The sequence below is a fragment of the Natrix helvetica genome, assembly GCF_964273705.1.
Source record: "Natrix helvetica genome assembly, chromosome: 2".
NCBI classification, from domain to species: domain Eukaryota; kingdom Metazoa; phylum Chordata; class Lepidosauria; order Squamata; family Natricidae; genus Natrix; species Natrix helvetica.
In genome coordinates, this window is record NC_138552.1 from 2857381 (window position 1) to 2876335 (window position 18955).

General features: G+C 46.7%; 2 protein-coding genes across 2 annotated transcripts in view; both read left to right on the top strand.

Annotated features, from left to right (window-relative positions):
* The window catches only part of LOC309385755 (maestro heat-like repeat family member 5), a gene marked incomplete at both ends in the record, with an annotated part of 152614 nt that overhangs the window by 12876 nt on the left and 120783 nt on the right, over positions 1-18955 (top strand). The gene's annotated exons all lie outside the window — the stretch shown is intronic.
* On the top strand, positions 38-18928 carry LOC309385716 (maestro heat-like repeat-containing protein family member 7; the record flags this gene model as incomplete). Its single annotated transcript, XM_081940416.1, has 20 exons — positions 38-42; positions 264-357; positions 414-509; positions 662-766; positions 1602-1737; positions 2590-2708; positions 3036-3185; positions 3686-3840; positions 10936-11083; positions 11415-11596; positions 11831-11968; positions 12704-12818; positions 13803-13946; positions 15587-15763; positions 16544-16690; positions 16778-16843; positions 17235-17360; positions 18051-18153; positions 18577-18642; positions 18762-18928. The coding sequence occupies 20 exons, from the start codon at positions 38-40 to the stop codon at positions 18926-18928; spliced, it is 2439 nt and encodes an 812-aa protein (XP_081796542.1).

Consider the following 18955-nt stretch of genomic DNA (forward strand, 5'->3'; position numbering starts at 1 on the left):
CGGAGCAAAGCAATAGGGGATCCACCTGGAAACAAGGATGCAGTGAGCAGGATTTCCGATCTCCTCAACAGCCCTGGATCCATCCCTTGAGCCAAAATTCACTTCACTAATGTCTCGCTTAGCGATGGAAATTTTGGTCTCAATTGTGGTTGTAAGATGTGGACTGCCTGCATTTGAATATCCCAGAACTGTTAAGGAAGAAAAAACGGCCCTGTAAGTTCGGCCACTCCGTTTATTGCAGACCTCTGGACTTCAACTCCCAGAATTCCAGGGCTGGCTCAGGAAGGTTGGGAACTGCAGTGCCCCAGTCAGAAAAGGGCCATCAGTTCCCCACCCCTGGTTTTCTGCCTCTTTCAGGTGCCGTTTCTTCCTTGACGCCCCTCCTTCCTTCTGACATTTTCTCCTTCTTTTAGGATTTCTATCAGCAGACAGCCACCGCCTGCAACAACATGCTGACCGGATTGCTGTCTGAAGCTCCCAATTTAGATGCCCTGCAGGAGATGCTGATGGTAAAGAGAGATCCTTTCTTGGGGTGGGTCAACTGGTCAGCCAGATGTTCAGGCTGGATTTGGCCCTTCTGTCCCCCTGTGGAGTCTGTGGCTCTTCCAAATGGGAATGACCCATTCCTCCTTTCCTCCTTCTCCTTCGTTTCCCCTGGCAGCACACAAATCCCTGGATCGACTCTCCAAAGAGCCACGAGAGAGAGAGGGCCCTCAAGAGCACCAGGCACCTCCTCAAGTTCATTTCAGATAACGTCAATTTCGATGTAAGTCTCCCTTTGGGATGAGAAGCGAAATTTTTCAAAGAAAGGAAAAAACGCAAGAAAGTCCAGCTGCCTTTTGGGAAAAGCACCTTTGGGATGTGACCAGGAGGATACAAGGATTCTTGCTTGAGCAGAGAGTTGGAGGAGAAGACCTCCACGGTCCCTTCCAGCAACTGCAGTTCTGTCATGCTGTGATTCTATGTTTCTGTAATTCTCAGGTTCTGTGATTCAAAGATTCTAAGAATTGAGGATTCAATACAATACAATACAATACAATACAATACAATACAATAGCAGAGTTGGAAGGGACCTTGGAGGTCTTCTAGTCCAACCCCCTGCCTAGATCCCTGGATCGACTCTCCCAAGAGCCACGAGAGAGGGCCCTCAAGAGCACCAAGCACCGCCTCAAGTTCATTTCGGACAATGTCAATTTCGACGTAAGTCTCCCTTTGGGAATCGAAGCGAAATGTTTTCAAAGAAAGGAAAAAACGCAAGAAAGTCCAGCTGCCTTTTGGGAAAAGCACCTTTGGGATGTGACCAGGAGGATACAAGGAGCCCTGCTTGAGGAGAGGGTTGGAGGAGAAGACCTCCACGGTCTCTTCCAGCAACTGCAGTTCTGTCATGCTGTGATTCTATGATTCTGTAATTCTCAGGTTCTGTGATTCAAAGATTCTAAGATTCAAATATTTGTTAATTCTATGATTCTATGATGCTAACATTCTGTGTATCTAAGATTCTGAGGTTCTTTGGATCTTATTCCCTGATTTCAGCCGGCTGAAAGCTTCATGAGCCCCCTCCGCTTCTCCTTTTCCCCCTCCTTTTCCCTTCCTTTCCTTAGACCACAGCTGAGTTTTCTTTGCTGGGACAACTGGTGGCTTTGCTGGCCTTGCACATTGGCGACACCAACCCAGAAGTTGGCCAGACGTCCGCAGAGGCTGCCTACCACCTGCACCACCTCCTCATGAGCAAAATGGGTGAGAAAGTTGGACTCCAAGGGCTGACTTGCTGCAAGAGGACCAAGGATGCCCCCTGCCCAGGAGACCTTTGGGTGGCACAGCCTGTGGTGTGGCCAAGACCCTGGTCATTGGGCTTGGCAGAGATGCCTGGAATAGGCAGTTGATATTGGCACTTCTCAGGGCCAGGGGTCCTTTTAAGAAGGAGAGTCTCAAGTGAGTCAGCTAGGAAGGAGGAGGAGGAGGAGGTAGAGGAGGGGGAGGAGGAAGGGGAGGAGATGGGAGAGAGAGAGAAGGAGCAATGAAGAGAGAGAAAGAAGGAGCAAGGAGGAGGAGGAGAGGGAGAAAGGGAGACAGGGAGGAGAAGCAGGAGGAAGAGGAGCAGCAAGTGGGCCAGGGGTCCTTTTAACATTGAGATTCTCATGTTAAGTGAGTCAGTTAGGGAGGAAGAGGAGGAGGAGGAGATAGGAGAGAGAGAGAGAGGGAGAGAGGAGGAGCGATGAAGAGAGACAAGGAGCAAGGAGGAGGAGGAGGAGAGAGAGGGAGGGAGAAAGGGAGACAGAGTGGCGGGGGGAGGAGGAGGAGGAGCAGCAAGTGGAGGAGGAGATGAGAAGGGAGGGGAGAGAGAGGAAGAGAGGGAGAGGAAGTTGAGGAGGGGGGAGGAGGAGGAGAGAGTAGGGGAAGGAAGATGAGGGGGAGGGGAGGAGGAGGTAGTTAGAAAGTAGGGAACAGAGAGGGAGAGAGGGAAAAGAGTTAGAGGGGGGAGAGAAGAAGGACTGTGGGGTCCTTGGTGCTCTCTGAGCTTGGTGGTTTTCTTCTTGACATTTCATGACCCAAAATCTGACCTTGTGGTTTTTTCCCCTCCCTCCAAAGCAAAAGAAATGGACAAGAAAGGGAAGAATAAAAAGGGGAATATTGTACATTGGTTGAGGGAGGACTTCTTTGTTTCGGGTTCTGGGATCTTCTACAACAACATCTCCAAAATGGTGAAGGTATGTTTTGGATCAGCCTTTGGCCTGTCTTCCTTTCGCTCCTCCTCCTGACCCGGAGACCCTCAAAGGAGTCAATCTCACAGTGGGGACAGCATCCTCCCAAGGTCAGGCTTTGGGTACCCCTCCCCTCCAATGCCTAGGAGGAAGAAAGGGCAGCTGCCATGTTGGCTTTCTTGACCCCCATCTGAATCCCACCTGATGGAGGACATGGAATAAGGCCTGCCTCTCTACATGGTGTGCTGTCCCCCAATCTGGGTCAAAGTTCAAGAGAAGGGAGTCAAAGCCCTGAGGCATCTCTGCATGGTATCCGTTCCTTCTCTCCAATAGGCCTTTGGGGAGCACCTCAGCCCATTGCAGCTAACGCAGGTGATCCTGGAAGCCCTGGAAGCCTTGACACATGCGGACAAGAATATCTCCCAGTCTGCGGGGCTGCTCCTCAACTCCATCCTGGAGGAGTGTGGCATGGATCTGGAGGAGGTAAGAAAATTGCAGGGCTTGGAGCAAAAGGGATGTAGGAGATTTTTTAGAAAGCAAAGACGAGAACGGCTGAGACCTTGTTGGCTCAGTGACGACACTTTGGCTGGTTTTAAGAAGGCTAGGGCTGGATGGGAGACCACTGAGCTATCCAAACCTCCCAGAAGACGGTAAGGGCAGAACAAAGGAGCCATATTGCTTTCATGAAAAATAACATTTGGTGAGTCAGTGTGGCAGTGTTTAAGGCTCCAGATGCTTTTACATCTTTGTCATCCGCCTTGAGTCGCCATATGCGAATAGGCAGCAATATAAATCTCCTAATATAAACCAATAAAATATCACAGGCAGCTGGACAAATCAGGAGTTCTTTCAAAAATGTAGGGCAAATGTTGACATTGTGGGGGGCAATTATTTCCCCCAATGGGTGGGAGTTATCGTCTCTACCGCATCTCCAATGGAGATCAACGCTGGATCTCATCCCTCCGATCTCTCTTTTGCCATAGCTACCTAAGATCTTGAAGGAGATTTACCAGCGTCTCCCGAATATTGCCCACCCAGCAACGAAAGACCTCACCCTCAAGGCCGTATGTCACCTGGCATCCAAGAGGGTCAACCCAGTTGTGGACATATTGCTGGAATCCTCCATTGGCTGTGATGGGTAAGAAGAACTTCAAGGAGATGGGCCTCCTGTTGCCTTGGATTCATCAGAGACTCTCCATCCTTCGCGATGGGGTGAATCCCTGTAGCTCAGGTGGAGGGAGAGGGTGGAGGTTGGTTCTCTGAGCTTCTGCGTTGGTTTCCAAATGTTTTGTTACCAGGCAAGGTAACTTCTTCAGTGGAGTTTAAGGAACGCCAGTGCTGGTGATCTTCTGCTTGTAAGGGCTTGGTGTGGTCAGTAGGTCTTGTGATGGAGAGGTCACCTCAGGTGTGGGTTGTCTCAGGTGAGGGTGATGGAGAGGTCACCTCAGATTGAGGGTTATGTCAGATGGGGATCTTGTGATGGGTCTTGTGATGTGGAGGTCATGTCAGGTGGTGGATCTTTTTTATATATAAAAGTTTTTTTTTAATTTTCAAAACAAACACGACACATAAAATCATCCTTTTTTGCATACTGTAGAAAGTGTATCAGTGAAGCATAATTCATTTTAACTCAAGTATTTTAACTCAGATATATTTATACATGTTACCGTCATCATACCTCCATTTTCATTTGACTATAATTGTTTAAACGTCCTTCATCATAAAATATACCAAGATTTAATACATAACCACATACTGGGATTTCATTTACTATCTCTAAAATCCTCCAACAACACTGAATCTTTATGTCCTATTCTAGCTAAACATCCATAATATTCAATAACAAAGTTTTCTAGTCCTTTCCAAATCACTGTTAACAATTTACATCCCATTTCCTTATGTTGTACCCATACATATATATACATTATTATCATTATCCCTCCTTTATTTGACTATATTCTGCATCATATCATTTTCCCCCCTAATAATCAGGACTTAACTGAATCTAACTTAATTCTTTTTTATTATTATTAACCTTTATATATAATCCAAAAGGGTTTCTAATCTTCCTTTCATGGGTACCATTCAATATTCATATCCAGTTATTCCTTATTATAAAACTACACATTGTATACATTAGTATCATTATCAATTATTTGTTTAACTATATCTATTATCACTAAATTTCACTAAGTTTAGCTAGTTTTAAGTTATACTCTTCCATCTATCAACCTGTATCTTTCCAGTAGCAAAACAGTCTCAATGTTAGGGTTCTAAATACCATGCAGAATTAAATCATTGTCCAGGTCAAAAACATCTTTAAAGATCCATTTTATTCTACATGCAAGTTAGCACCTCTATGGAATTCCAACTCTGATTTGCATCCTGGAATTCCACCCAGTTGAAAGTTCACGATCTATCCCCACACCCACAAATCCATCACATGTTCCAATCATCATCTTCCACGCTGGCATCTACACCCCTCTGCTTCCGGTCAGGTGTTGAGGTGCAGAGACAAAAGATGACCTTGAGCTTCTATAAAAGAATGACAACATACATTCCACAATCCTACTCCTTTCTATTCCCCCCTCCCAACTACTACACTAGTGAAATAGCATAGAACATAACTACAGGCCTGACAGGCGGCCTCTCCTCAGAAGAAAAACGTTTCCTGCAAAGAGAATAACATAAAAGTTAACATAACAAAATTAACCACCTCTTCTCCACCCAGGGGAACCCTTTGACTTCTCGGGAAACTTCCCATTGAATTGCTTTACTGACTTCTCCACTTTTTGGTTCCCACTGTTCACCCAAGTAGCTTCAGACCAAGGGTAACCCTTCCAATGCACTAAGTACTCTAAGCGACCCCTATTCAGCCTGGAATCTACAATTCTTTCCACCTCAGATTCTGTTTCCCCTTCTATCACTACAGGAGGAGAGTGAGCTTGGGTGGATGCTCTTTTGTTAGACCCAATTACTGGTTTCAACAAGCTCCAATGAAATTCTGGGTCAATTTCCCCTAGACTTCTGGGTAGACTGAGTTGAACTGTAACTGGGCTAACTATCTTCACTATTGGAAATGGACCTAGAAATTTTGGACCCAATTCCTTGCTAGGCATTTCTAATCTTATGTATTTGGTAGATACAAAAACATTGTCCCCCACATGGTAGGGGTTTTGGAGCGAGCGATGTTGATCATCTTGCTTCTGGTAGGCTTCTGCCGCAACTGCTAGAGCCTTCTTCGTATTCTCCCATCCTTTCTTTAGCATGTCCCTCCATTCACTCAAAGACATGAAGGAAGGAGGTTCTCTAGGCAGCTCAGGCATGGCAACAACTTCCATGTCACTGGTATTCTGGAAACCCGCTAATCCTCTGCTGCTGTGGACCGCATCGTTGTACGCCACTTCGGCGAAGGGTAGCAAGTCCGACCAGTTGTCGTGCTGATAGTCCACAAAACACCTGATGTATTGTTCCACCACCGCATTGGCTCCCTCTGCTGCGCCGTTCATGCTGGGATGAACCTCTGAGCTCAGTTCTTGTGTGGACCCAATAGATCTCAGGACCTCTCTCCAGAACTTGGCTGTGAACTGGACTCCGCTGTCTGAAATGATCCTCTTGGGTACTCCGTGCAGGCGATAAATGTATTTCACAAACATTTTCTCTAATTCGTTTGCGGATGGCAATCCTGAGCAAGCAATGAAGTGTGCCTGCTTAGAAACCAAATCAATAACTGTCCAAATTACTTTATGCCCACTGCTGTCTGGGAGTTCCACGATGAAGTCCATTGTGACCTCTTCCCAGGGCCATTTAGGGCTCTCTGCTGCAGGTGCTGTAGGTTCTGGGCTCTTGGATTCAATCATCCACGGCTGGCCTTTTTCCTCCTCCGAGGCCTCCCCCTTGGTAGGACTCTTCGTCACCTGAAGTTGGGGATCCTCTTCCAGAGGTCGGTTGGGCATTTCCCCCTCCGAGGCCTCCCCCTTACTTGGACTCTTTGTCACCTTAAGTTGGGGATCCTCTTCCAGAGGCTGTTGGCCCAGATGACTTTTCTGTGCTGGCATCTGGGGCCCTCTCTTTACCACCATGGCGATTGGTACACACATTTGTTCTTCGGCAATTCCCTCCTCCGAGGCCCCCCCTTGGTAGGACTCTTCGTCACCATAAGTTGGGGATCCTCTTCCAGAGGTCGTTTAGGCTTTTCCCCCTCCGAGGCCTCCCCCTTAGTTGGACTCTTTGTCACCTTAAGTTGGGGATCCTCCTCCGGAGATTGTTTGCCCTTTTCCTCTTCCGAGGCCTCCCCCTTGGTAGGATACTTCCTCACCTTAAGTTGGGGATCCTCTTCCAGAGGTTGTTGGCCCAGATGACTCTTCTGTGGTGGCATCTGGGACCCTCTCTTTACCGCCGTGGTGGTTGGGGCGCACATTTGTGGCATTAGGGCTGGAGCCAAGCACTCTGACGCTCTGTGGCCAAGTTGACAACAATGGTGGCATTTAATTGCCCCCCACGAGGAATGGAACCTAGTTACATCTCTAAACTTAGGAACCGTTTCATCACATTGCCTTGCTCTCCAACTTGCAGCTTCCCCCTTGGTAACCCCTTTTACCATGGTGGAGATTGCTTCTCTGTAGGAAGGTGGGGTAAGAACCACTTGGGGCATTGCAGATGCACCTTGTCCCGCTTCCCATCCTGCAGGCCTCTCTTTGGTAATCCCTTCTTCCATGTTGGAGATTGCTACTCTGTAGGAAGGTGGGGTAAGAACCTTTTGGGGCATTGCAGATGCACCTTGTCCCGCTTCCCATCTTGCAGGCCTGGCTTTGGTAATCCCTTCTTCCATGTTGGAGATTGCTACTCTGTAGGAAGGTGGGGTAAGAACCTTTTGGGGCCTTGCAGGTGCACATTTTCCCGCCATCCACACTGCAGGCCTCTGTTTGGTAATCCCTTCTTCCATGGAGATTTCTTCTCTGTAGGAAGGTCTGGTAAGAAACTTTTGGGGCCTTGCAGGGGAGACTGGAACCGGTGGGGAGGTCAATCCCTTGGTTGGCCACTGCCCAGCTTTCTGCCATGGTGCCATCTGTTGAGGGAGGGCAGGTGCCCACTGGCATCCCTCCCATCCATGACCTGGGGTTAAGACCCTTCCCGGGGTTGCCTGCTTCACAGGTTGCAGCTCCACCAATGATGGCTGGCTAGGGGGGTTTATGTGCCAAGGACCCTCCTGCTGGCTTGGAGGAGTTATGGGCCAAGTAGGTGCCCTCTGCTGGCTTGGAGCATTTTCCCATGCTGATGGCAAAGGAGGTGGCCAGTGGCATCTCATCCATCCAAAATCTGGGAAGAAAACCCAATCTGGTTTTGCTTCATTTACTGGTTGCAGCCCCATTTGTGGTGGCTTGCAAGTGAAAGATGCTGGCAAAATCCCTTCTTCCTGCCTCGGTTGAAATTCCCATTTTGAAAGGGAATCTCTCTCCCATCTAGTTGCAGGGTGATATGCCATTTCATTTATTGCCGTCTGGAAGGAGCCCAAACCTCCGTTCTAGGTTTTTTTTTGTTTTCTCCAAGCCTTGCTTCCAAGTTGGGGGGAAGGAGGGGAACATGCACTCACGTTTTGCTGAAGAAGTTTGGTCTGAGACTTTCATTCCTCTTGTCGTTTCTAGTCTGCAGAATCTTTCCCCCCTCCTGCATTCCTCCAGATGCAATAAAACTGGAAGCAGTATTCCATTGCCTTTGAAGTTCCGGCACTCAGCTTCTTATCACCAAAAGCTTCTCATTATTTCTTCACTGATATTTTACGCTGTCCTGGTCAGCGTTGGGAATGCAGCAACCCCCATCACCAGCTCTTCCATCACCAGCCCCTCCCCCCTTGAGAGGGGGAGGGTGCTAGTGAATTATTTGAAAGGAGAGAGTTGGAATAATGTTAGGGTTCTAAATACCATGCAGAATTAAATCATTGTCCAAGTCAAAAACATCTTTAAAGGTCCAATTTATTCTACAGGCAAGTTAGCAACCTCTATGGAATTCCAACTCTGATTTGCATCCTGGAATTACACCCAGTTGAAAGTTCATGATCTATCCCCACACCCACAAATCTATCACATGTTCCAATCATCATCTTCCACGCTGGCATCTACACCCCTCTGCTTCCGGTCAGGTGTCAAGGTGCGGAGACAAAAGATGACCGTGAGCTTCTATAAAAGAATGACAACATACATTCCACAATCCTACTCCTTTCTATTCCTCCCTCCCAACTACTACACTAATGAAACAGCATAGAAAATTATAAGAAAGTGTGGCAGGCCAAAGATCCTAAAAAGAACATAACTACAGGCCTGACACTCATGTCTTCTGCCATTTGTGGCATCAGTCCTCTAATCATCTCCTTAATCAACTTTGTATGGACTCCTCTTAGCAACTCCTTGATTATAAAGTCTCTCATGCAATTTCGATGCCCTTCTTCTGTTTCCTTAATCAGCTTATCTTTGATTGTCGGTAGTGTTATCAATGATATTGTTAATAAAAATTCTCTCTTTAAATCCATAAATTCTTTTGTTTTTTCTTCTTCTGTATCTTGTCATCTGGGGTAGATTTCCCCTCCATTTAATTCCTCTTTCAGTATTCCACTCTTTCCCTTTTCAGAGACAAACCAATCACCATAAATATCAGCAATTTTAATTTCTTTATATTCATTTTCCTCTTAGATTTTTAGGATTTTAACCGTCACTTTTTCCATTTGATTAGCATCTTCAACTTCTTCATATTTTGCTGTTAAGTGCAGTAAAACTTGCAACTTCTTCTCTATCCTCTCATGTGTATCTGATAATTTCTGTATTTCTGAGAGTATCTTTTGCAGACTTAAAACTTCTTTTTGCTGTTGAAATTGTGTCATTATCTCCAGCTAACAAACACTGCTGCTCTAGCTTAGAAGGTTTTAACAGAATTAAGCATCACAATAACATTTCACCTATCTCTGGTTAAAAATATACTTCAAAGGAACATATGTGTGCTTTTCTTCTTATCAGTCTCTATAAAGAAGCTGTGAGACCTTGGAGTGCCAAGCCAGGATAATCAGTGAAAAAAATGTTTCGTTTCCAATACACAAACCTCTAGCCGCCAAGTAGCAGTGTTACAATGTTACCATTTCTTTCTTTCTTTTTGTATCTTTTTGTATTTCAAGTTTTTTAAAAAGTCCGACTCTTAAATGAGTTAGAATAACACCCACAGTAATGAAAGAGGAGAATTTTAGTCCATAGATTACAGAGAATAGTAAAAGAAGAAAAAAAATAGAAGAAGGAAACTTAATCCATTCATTTTAAAAGGCTTGCATAAATTCCATCCGTGAAGATAGCATTTAAAAAGTAAGATAACCCACTGTCCAAAACCAGTCCAAATTTAATTCCACCACTTATTTCCTCTGTTCTCTAATTTAAAATAATTTTAAGGTTTTTTTTTTTTATAGGCAGTCACTTTTAAAACAGTAAAAATTCCTCACCAGCGGGAAACACTTTCTCTTTCCGTATCCTTCAGTTTTGGAGCCGCCCTGACTTCATCAGCCAGATGGCTGGATTTTTTGTCACCGGCTTGAAGAACTTCTCTTGGATCAATCAGGGACTTTGCAATGTCCCTGAGATCAGAAAGATGTATTCTTCCTGTTCACCGTCTCTGCGGGACAGTTTAGATCTATTTGGACTACCCAGTAGCAAAAGTATCGACTGTGATCTCAGAGCATTGAGATCGCACATCGTGTCGTCGCGACTTGGGGATCATGTGATGGGTCTTGTGATGGGGAGGTCACCTCAGATTAAGGCTCGTGTCAGGTGTGGCTCTTGTGATGAGTTTTCTGATGGGCCAGGTGAGGGTCATATCAAGTGAGGGTCTTGTGATGGAGAGGTCATGTCAGGTGTGGATCATATCAATATCATATTTGGGATGGTCGTAAATCTGAACCAGTTGTCCAGGAGTCTGAATTTTGGTCAGATGATCCTGAGGATACTGGAAAGTGTGAAAACTGGGAATAAGTCGCTTTTTTCAATGCCGTTGTTCCTTTGAATGGCTGCTGGACAAACGGTTGTAAATCGAGAACTACCTGTTCATATAGAGATATTTTTTGGGGATGAGATCCGTTCATTTGGGCATCGGTTTTCCAATCCTTCCTTCTGTTGGGGGGTTCATCTATCTGGACTGGCCATCTCTTCTGAAATGGGGAAAGGATTTGATTTCCACCCTATCTGTTTCTCCCCCTCTGCAGAAGTGCCAGGGAGGTTTGGGGGGCGCTGGCTGCAGACCATTATGCCAACCTCAAGATCATGAAGCCCCTCTTGAAAAGGCTGCAGGACCAAGACCCCAGCACCGACGTCCTCGCAAGGAGGAACAGCAAGTCCCTCATGCCCATTGCGGTAAGCCCTCCACACCTGAGGGAAGGGGGGAGGGAGGCAGTGGGCAAGCGGCTAGCAGCTGAAATTGGAGCATCATTTGGCGTAAGCCGCCCTCCTTTAGGTGGAGGCAGATGTTTCTCTCCCTGAGCAAAATGAGAATATGCCGAACAAAAATCCTCATTGGCAACAGGAAGGGCATCTGGCCAGTAAACCCCCAGCTCCATTCAGTTGGCCAGACGCCACCCCGCAAGTGTTTCTGGGAACGTTAGAAGAAGAGGAAGAAGAAGAAGAAGGTGATGAAACTAAGTAACCTGGGAAGCCCAAGGTGACTCACCCTTCATCCCGTTTCTAGGCCACCAACGCTCTCTGTTTCCTCCTGTCCCTCCCGAACGCTGCTGAGCTCCTCCACAACAAATTCTCCAACCTGCTCCTCGCCCTGGTCACGCAGCTGTACTTCCTCCTGGGAGCCAGCAAGAGTGGGGCCAGGAAGTCCAGCAGAGTCACAGACCTTTCAGAACAGATCAACCAATTGGGGTAAGGAATCTCCTGGGCCCAATCTGGATCCTACAGGATATCACTGGAGGGGGAAGAAATAAAGGGAGGCTGATTTGCTGTTGTGTTTTGTGGTTGTTGCACAAGCCGCCAAGTGAAACCTGGAGCTCTCCTGAAGGGCAGCGGGAGGCCGGTTGGCGTCAGGGCAAGCCTGGCCTTTGCAGGGGGCATCGGCTGAAGGATTAGCATCAACTCTTCTCCCTTTCTTTGATTTAGCACGACAGTGCAGGCGATCAAAAACCTCATCCTGTCTGCCGGATACGAAGAGGAGTACAACGATTTGGGGATGGTGGGATGCTGGGAGATGCTCTTGAGCCCAGATAGTCTGTTTGAGGCCATTTTCCACCTGGTCCGGTAAGAACTTCAAAGTCCAAAGAGCTTGGCTACAAGTGGCAGTTGGTGAGAGAGGGAGGGGAAGGGCAGAGGGAGAGGAGGAGGAAGAGGCAGAGAGAGAGAAAGTGAGGGAGAGGGGGAAGAGGGAGTGTAAGGGGAGAGAGAGAGAAAGAGAGGAATAGGAAGGGTGGGAGAGGGAGGGGAGGGCTGAGGGAGCGGAGGAAGAAGAGGCAGAGATAGAGAAAGTGAGCGAGAGGGGGAAGAGGGAGGGAAGAAGGGAGGGAGAGAGAAAGAGAGGAAGAGGGAGGGTTAGATAGAGGAAAAGGAGAGAGGGGGGAGAAAGAGAGTGAAGGAGAGAGGGAGGGAGGGCAGAAGGAGAGGAAGAAGAAGAGGTACAGAGAGAAAGAGAAAGAAAGGGAGGGTGAGAGGGAGGAAAGAGAGAGGGGGGAAGGGGAGATAGAGGAGAGGGAGGGAAGGGGAGAGAGTGAAAGAGAGGGAGGGGGAGAGAGAGAGATGGAAACAGAAAAGGAGAGAGAGAATGAGAGGGAGAGTTAGACAAAGAAAGGAGAGGGAGAGCGGAAGAGGAGGGAGGGAGAAAAAGACTGAGAAAGAGAGGGAGGGTGAGACATTATCTAAATGGACTAATTCATTGAGTAATTCATTTATCCATAATTCAGATAATCATTTCTCTAGCTTGGTGATTTTCTCCTCACTCACCAGCAGATCTTGTCTGATTTCTCCCTATTTGATCTTTAGGAAACTCTTCACCTACTCTAAAGTGGAGCTCAAGGTGATGTTCAGACAGGCCAACACCTACCTGCACCGTCCTGACTTAAGGGAGAAGACAATTGGCATGGTGTTCTTCTCAGAGGTGAGGAGACATTGTGATACATCACAACATTGTGGAGCTCCAGGAACGTTGCGCAGGGTTCACGAGGACTTTATGGTTAGGAACTCAAAGTTGTGGGGGCTCCATCACTGGAGGCCTTGAAGAAGAGACTGGAAAGACTGTTTGTCTGACATAGTAGATGGTCTCCTGCTTGGTCAAGAGGTTGGACTAGAAGAGCTCCAAGGTCTCCTCTTATTCTGTTAATCGGTGGAATGGGGGAGAGAGAGAAAGAGGCAGGGAGGGAGGGAGGGAAGGAGGGAGGGAGGGAGGAAGGAAGACTCAATGACCCCAAATTCCTTTTCCTCGTTGCATTATAGGCAGTTTTGTATTCTTACAACTATCATTTGCACTACCTTTTGCCATACTGTAATCCTCGACATATGACTGTCATAGAACATCCAGTGGTCATTAAGTGATCGCAGCAGTCCTTCAGGAAATGCCGTGGTCGTATACTTAGGATGAACCAGTTCTTCCAGTCATTTCCTTCTACAGGTTGTCCTCGACTTACGACCAGAATTGAGCCCCAAATTTCCTTTGCTCAGTGAAACAGTCCCTAAGCAAGTTTTGCCCCATTATACGACCTTACTTGCCACAGTTGTTAAGTGAATCATTGCAGTTGTTATGTTAGTTACATGGTTGTTAAGTGAATCCAGTTTCCACATTGACGGCTTATCAGACGGTCACAAAACGAATCACGTATCCTCGAAACACTGCGATTATCATAAATACGGACCCTCAAGTATCCAATTTTTGATCAGCTGACCGTGATCAATGGTCATAAGTTTGAAAAATGGAATTGTCCCTTTTGTCAGTGCCATGGTGACTTTACGCAGTCACTAAACGAGGACTGTCTTTTCTTTCCCTCGCCCCGTAATGGCTGAACGTGGCATCTCTTCGTAGAGGCTCTGAGGAAAATTCCCTTCCTTTGTTTTGCTAATGCTACGTCTCTCTCCTCTTCTTCCCCAGCTTCTCTATCACCCGGAGGTCGGACAATTCTTCATCATGAAGGACATCCTCAATGTCCTCCAAGACTGGATGGCTCAGCCATATCCCCTCATCCAAATATTTGCTATTCGTGGTCTGGGGTATCTTCTCCAGCACCCCTTGGAGGTAAGAGATGGGGGGCAGGAAGTGAGGGACTTTCAAGGGAGCAGCAGGTGTGACCTCTCTGGGAAGTCTACAAGGCTAGGAAGGGTAGAAGGAGGAGAAGAAGACAACCACCAGAAAGAGGATGCCCTCAGCTACAGTGGCAACTCTTCTACAAAGATGGGGGCATCCCTGGAAGATCTGAAGGATCAATTTGGAGACAGATCCTCTTGGAGGACATCTAAAGCAGAACAAGAAGCAACGGATGGAAGCTAATCAAGGAGAGAAGCAACCTAGGCCTAAGGAGAAATTTCCCGACACTGAGAACAATTAACCAGTGGAACAACTTGCCTCCAGAGGTTGTGGGTGCTCCAACACTGGAGGCTTTCAAGAAGAGACTGGACAACCATTACTACTGGTTTCCCTAGTAGTAGAGACCTTGGCGGTCTTCTAGTCCAGCCTTCTGCTCAAGCAGGAGAACCTAAGCTAATTCAGATAAGTGACTGTCTGCTCTCTTCTTAAAAACCTCCAGTGATTGAGTGTTTTGCGTCAAACCCCTGGGATGAGGAAGCCCCTGAGCTGACCTAACAATCATCCAGCTTCCTCACACCCAGCTATTTCCCCAAGATCTTCCCTTGCAGGATGGGAGATCACGGGGAACCTCCACCTGGGATGCTGGGTGTTATGGTTTTCTCCATTTATACATCTCATCCAGTTTTCTTATCATTGCAACCCAAGAGCATACGAAGAACGCTTACAGGAACTGGGAATGTCTAGTCTAATGAAAAGAAGGACTAGGGGAGACAGGATGGCACCTGTTCCAATATTTGAAGGCTCCTACAAAGACCAGGTGGTCAAAAGAAAGAAAGAGGAGAAAGAATGGTTGGAAACTAAGCAAGGAGAGAATCAGCCTGGAATTAAGGAGAAATTTTCCTAACGGTGAGAGCAATCAAGCAATGGAAGGACTGATCTCCAGAACCTGTGGGTTTTCCAAAAGAGACTGGAAAACCATTCATGGTATAGAATCTCCTGCTCGAGCAGGGGTTGGACTAGAAGACCTCCAAGGTCCCTTCTGACTCTGCTATGCCGTGTTGTATGTTCTAAGTGCACATGTTTATATGCTTGAAATGGGGAACATGATGGTAGGTTTAACTGTGAAAGCTGAAGTGTGGAGCGGAGGCAAAGCATAGGATGAAGAATTGGGGAACTAGGTAGTTTTAGTCTAACAACAAAAAGTGGGGCTGGGATGAGATGAGACGTTTAATATTTGAAGTGCTTCCACAAAAAATGGGGGGGGCAACTGATTCCCCGAAGCCCCTGAAAGGAGAACAAGAAGCAATGGATGGGAACTAATGAAGGAGAGAAGCAACCTGGAACTAAGGAGAAATTCCCTGACAATGAGGACAATTCACCAGTGGAACGACTTGCCTCCAGAAGTTGTGGGTGCTCCAACACTGGAGGTTTTCAAGAAGAGACTGAACAACCACTGATCTGAAATGGTATAAGGTCTCTGCTTGAGCAGGGGGTTGGACTAGATGACCTCCAAGTTCCTTTTCAACCCTGTGATTCTAGGTTATGGGGGCTTCTCTGTGTTTGTCATTCGTAGACTCAGAGAACTTCAGTGACCATGTTTAATTGCTCCCTTTCTTCCCTCCTTCCTCCAGAATACGATGTTAGAGCCGGTGCTAGTCCCTGTGGTCAACTGTGCTTGTCACCCAGAAAAAAGTGTGGCAAAGGAATCCTTACGGACTCTTCAGTTCCTATTCCGGTATCTGAAAGTTCAAACCTATGGATGGAAAGCTGTCAATCTTATTCCGGTCCTGGGGAAGTATTTTGCTGATGTACGTCAACTAAATCACGACAAACTAATCCACCACCCCTCTCTCTTCCTCTCCCTCCCTCCCTCTCTCTTTTTCTCCCATAAAGATGGCCTGGGTACCATCTGCAGAATTCCAATTTTATCAAAAAGGCTTAGAAATAGTTCAGCAATAACTGTGCTGTTCCCATCTAAAAGAGTGTGTGAGCTTTCAGATGATCCTTGAGCCCTTCCAGAGAGCTGGAGAAGGTTGCCACTCTCTTCAGCTTCACCAAACCACCATCAATCACTCTCCATATTTATTAAAAATCCAGATTGGTGTTGCTTGATCTCAGACCCTTTAAGGTGTGTGGATCTCAACTCTGCTGGCCTGAGAACTCCAGAGGTTGAAGTCCCCACATCTGAAGGCTGCTAAGATGGGAAAACAGCTCCCTCGGTCACACCATAGAGGTTGGTCTGCAAGCCTTTTACACCCATGGCCAACCATCCCCATGGCCTTGTCTGGAGAAACAGTTGCCTGACTCCTCTTCCTTTGTCTCGTGAGTGGGAAACTGAGGCAGATCAGATGAAGAGGATGGCGGTGATGAAGGCTTTTATTGAAGGTTTAGTGGATCCCTCCCTGCCTTTCTATTTCAGGAAACAAAGAAGAATCAAATTTGAGATGATTTCTCGTCTGAAATTTCTGCTCTCAGTTTTTGCTCAGCTGACTGTTGTGTGTGTTGCAGTTTGTTCTTCTAGGTTCTCACAACGCCTCCCACTTCCTGAATGCTATTGGAGGGACTGACCCGTTTCTCTTCCTTCGTAGGAGGACATCGAGTTGCGCAACACCTCCATCACTCTTTTTGGCCTGGTCTTAAAAGGGGTCAAGGAGACAGAGCGGAATCTGACCAAATCCATCCTGCGCAGCCTGATTCCTCTCGTCATCCAGTTGGCTAATCGTTGGACCCAAGAGGTGAATTGATGGGCGGGGTCAACTAAGCTCCTGCTCTTTCATGCTCCCTTCTCCATGAGACCACGCTGTACCCCCATCTTCACTCAGGGCAACATGGTTGCATCATGTGGACCCTCTGGAGAAGGCAAAAAGATTCTGGACAATCCTGAAGTTGTGAGGTCCTTGGTGCTCTCTGAACCTGGTTTTTTTCTTGCAGGCTTTTCCTGACCCAACTAGGTGACAGTATCAGTAGGTTGGAGGGGAGGGTTTGACCTCTGCTTAATGGCCGATCATTTTGATGTGGGTGCAGGTTTTCTGTTGGGTCATTCTTGGATTAGGGGGTTGTTTTCTGCTTGATGTTTTGCCTAGTACCAATAGAAGAGAGTCAGGGTTGAATTGTGGGGAACTCTGGCCTTCAGGGGGACCCTTGCCCTGCCTTAGCTTCCTCTTGGGGTGGCTCATCCCCTTTCCCACCTCTGAGCAAGGAGAAGTCTGGTTTTCTCTGCCAAAGATGGATAACCTAAGAACCGGCTCCTCTGATGCCTCCTTTCCTCCCTCGGCCCAGGTCTCCAGGAACACCCTGACCTCCTGCGTCTCCTTTATGAAGTGGGAGGAGTTTCCAGAGACTTTGTTTGACTACGAGATTTACACCAGTCTCCAGAGCATGTATTCCAGCATCTGCTCGGAGGTGGTAAGTAGGAGCCCAGCTGGTTCCTTTTCTTCTGGATTAGAGTATAATATATTTTCTTTTTCTCCTGCCTTTCTTCTTTTGATAAATCATTCAAGATGGTGGTCGTCCCTATGCTTCTCCTCCCCCTCCTCCTCGGCTCCTGGTTTGTTGCCTGAGGCCTCAACCACTAGACTAAACCGACTAGAGGGATTCTTCTTGGGTTGTTGTTCCCTTGGGAACAGCAGAGGTTCTATGCCACCATGACGACTAGAAACCTTGCTGATTTGTGGGTTTGAGGATTAGAAATGGCAGTTTGTGGAAAAGGGAAATTACGATGTAAAGAGGGCAAAACATAAATGCATTTATAAGACCAGAAGCCATTTCCTTATCATCTTTCTTTCCCTTTTCTTTTTCTATTCTGTTTTACTATACTATATAATGTAATAATATTATACTGTATTGCATTGTATGATAGTCCAGTCTAGTCCAGTCACATCCAGTATAGCAAAATAATATTGTTTAGTATAATAAAATGTAGTATAATAATAATATAGTTTAGTATAGTACAGTTGGCTAACATACTGAATATAATAAAATTCAATATGTTATTGAAGATATTGTTGTTGAGGACATGAGGACTAGAAACATTAGAAAGAAAAAAAGAGGAAGCTACAGAGTTCATTGCCTTGTTTGTGGCCTTGTGTTCCCCAGATCAATCGATGCAAGGAAAACCTGCCTGAAATGTTGGAGCAGATGGTGGAATTCCTAAAGAGCCGGAATCCTTCGTCCCGAGAGGCAGCTGCCCTCTTAATTGGTAACCCCAAATGCGAACTCTGGAAGGAGGGGAGGAAAAACCAGGGCAGGCGGGCGGCCTAAGGCCAGGCATGCTGACCATTATTGCACGCACACACGTACACACACACACACACACACGGCCCTCTTTTGCAACGGTTGCAAAAAGTGATCATGTGACCCCCAAGACTCTGCAACTGTCATACGTACGAGTCAGTTTGCCAGGCGTCCAAATTTTGATCGTGTGGTGTTGGATGGAATGAAACCTTGGACGACTGTCAGCCTTCGTCCTTCTTTTCATCCAATCTCTAGACAGACCCAATTCCTGGGACCATCCCGTAAAGTCCCAAAGCGACTCTTCCAAGTAGAAACGAAAGAATTCTGTGTTTTCTTTCTTGAATCAATCTCTGCCAACTCCACCAACCTTTTCTTTGCATGTGTCTAGGCTGCTGCGCACAATACATGAAACAGGATGTGGTGACTTCCAAACAAATCGAAGAAGTTTTCCTGGGTGAGTTTCAAAGTTCCCTCGCTTGAAACGGAGACTTTCTCTCCAGAAGCTCTGTCCCTGATCAGGGTTGGTTCTCAAGGTGGATCCTGGGAATCATTTCTTTTCTGGATTCCTTCCAGGTCTCCGGGATCTTCAAGAGGATCGCGAAGCCTCCGTGGCTCAGGCTACAGCTGAGTCCATGGAAAAAATATTTCGGCAGTGTGGCCATCGGATCAACCCTGATCTCATTAGTAGCCAGCTCCTATCCAAAGTCATCCAGAGCATCTCCGAGACCAAACTATCATAGTTAAACAGTTTAATCCTTTACTTTATT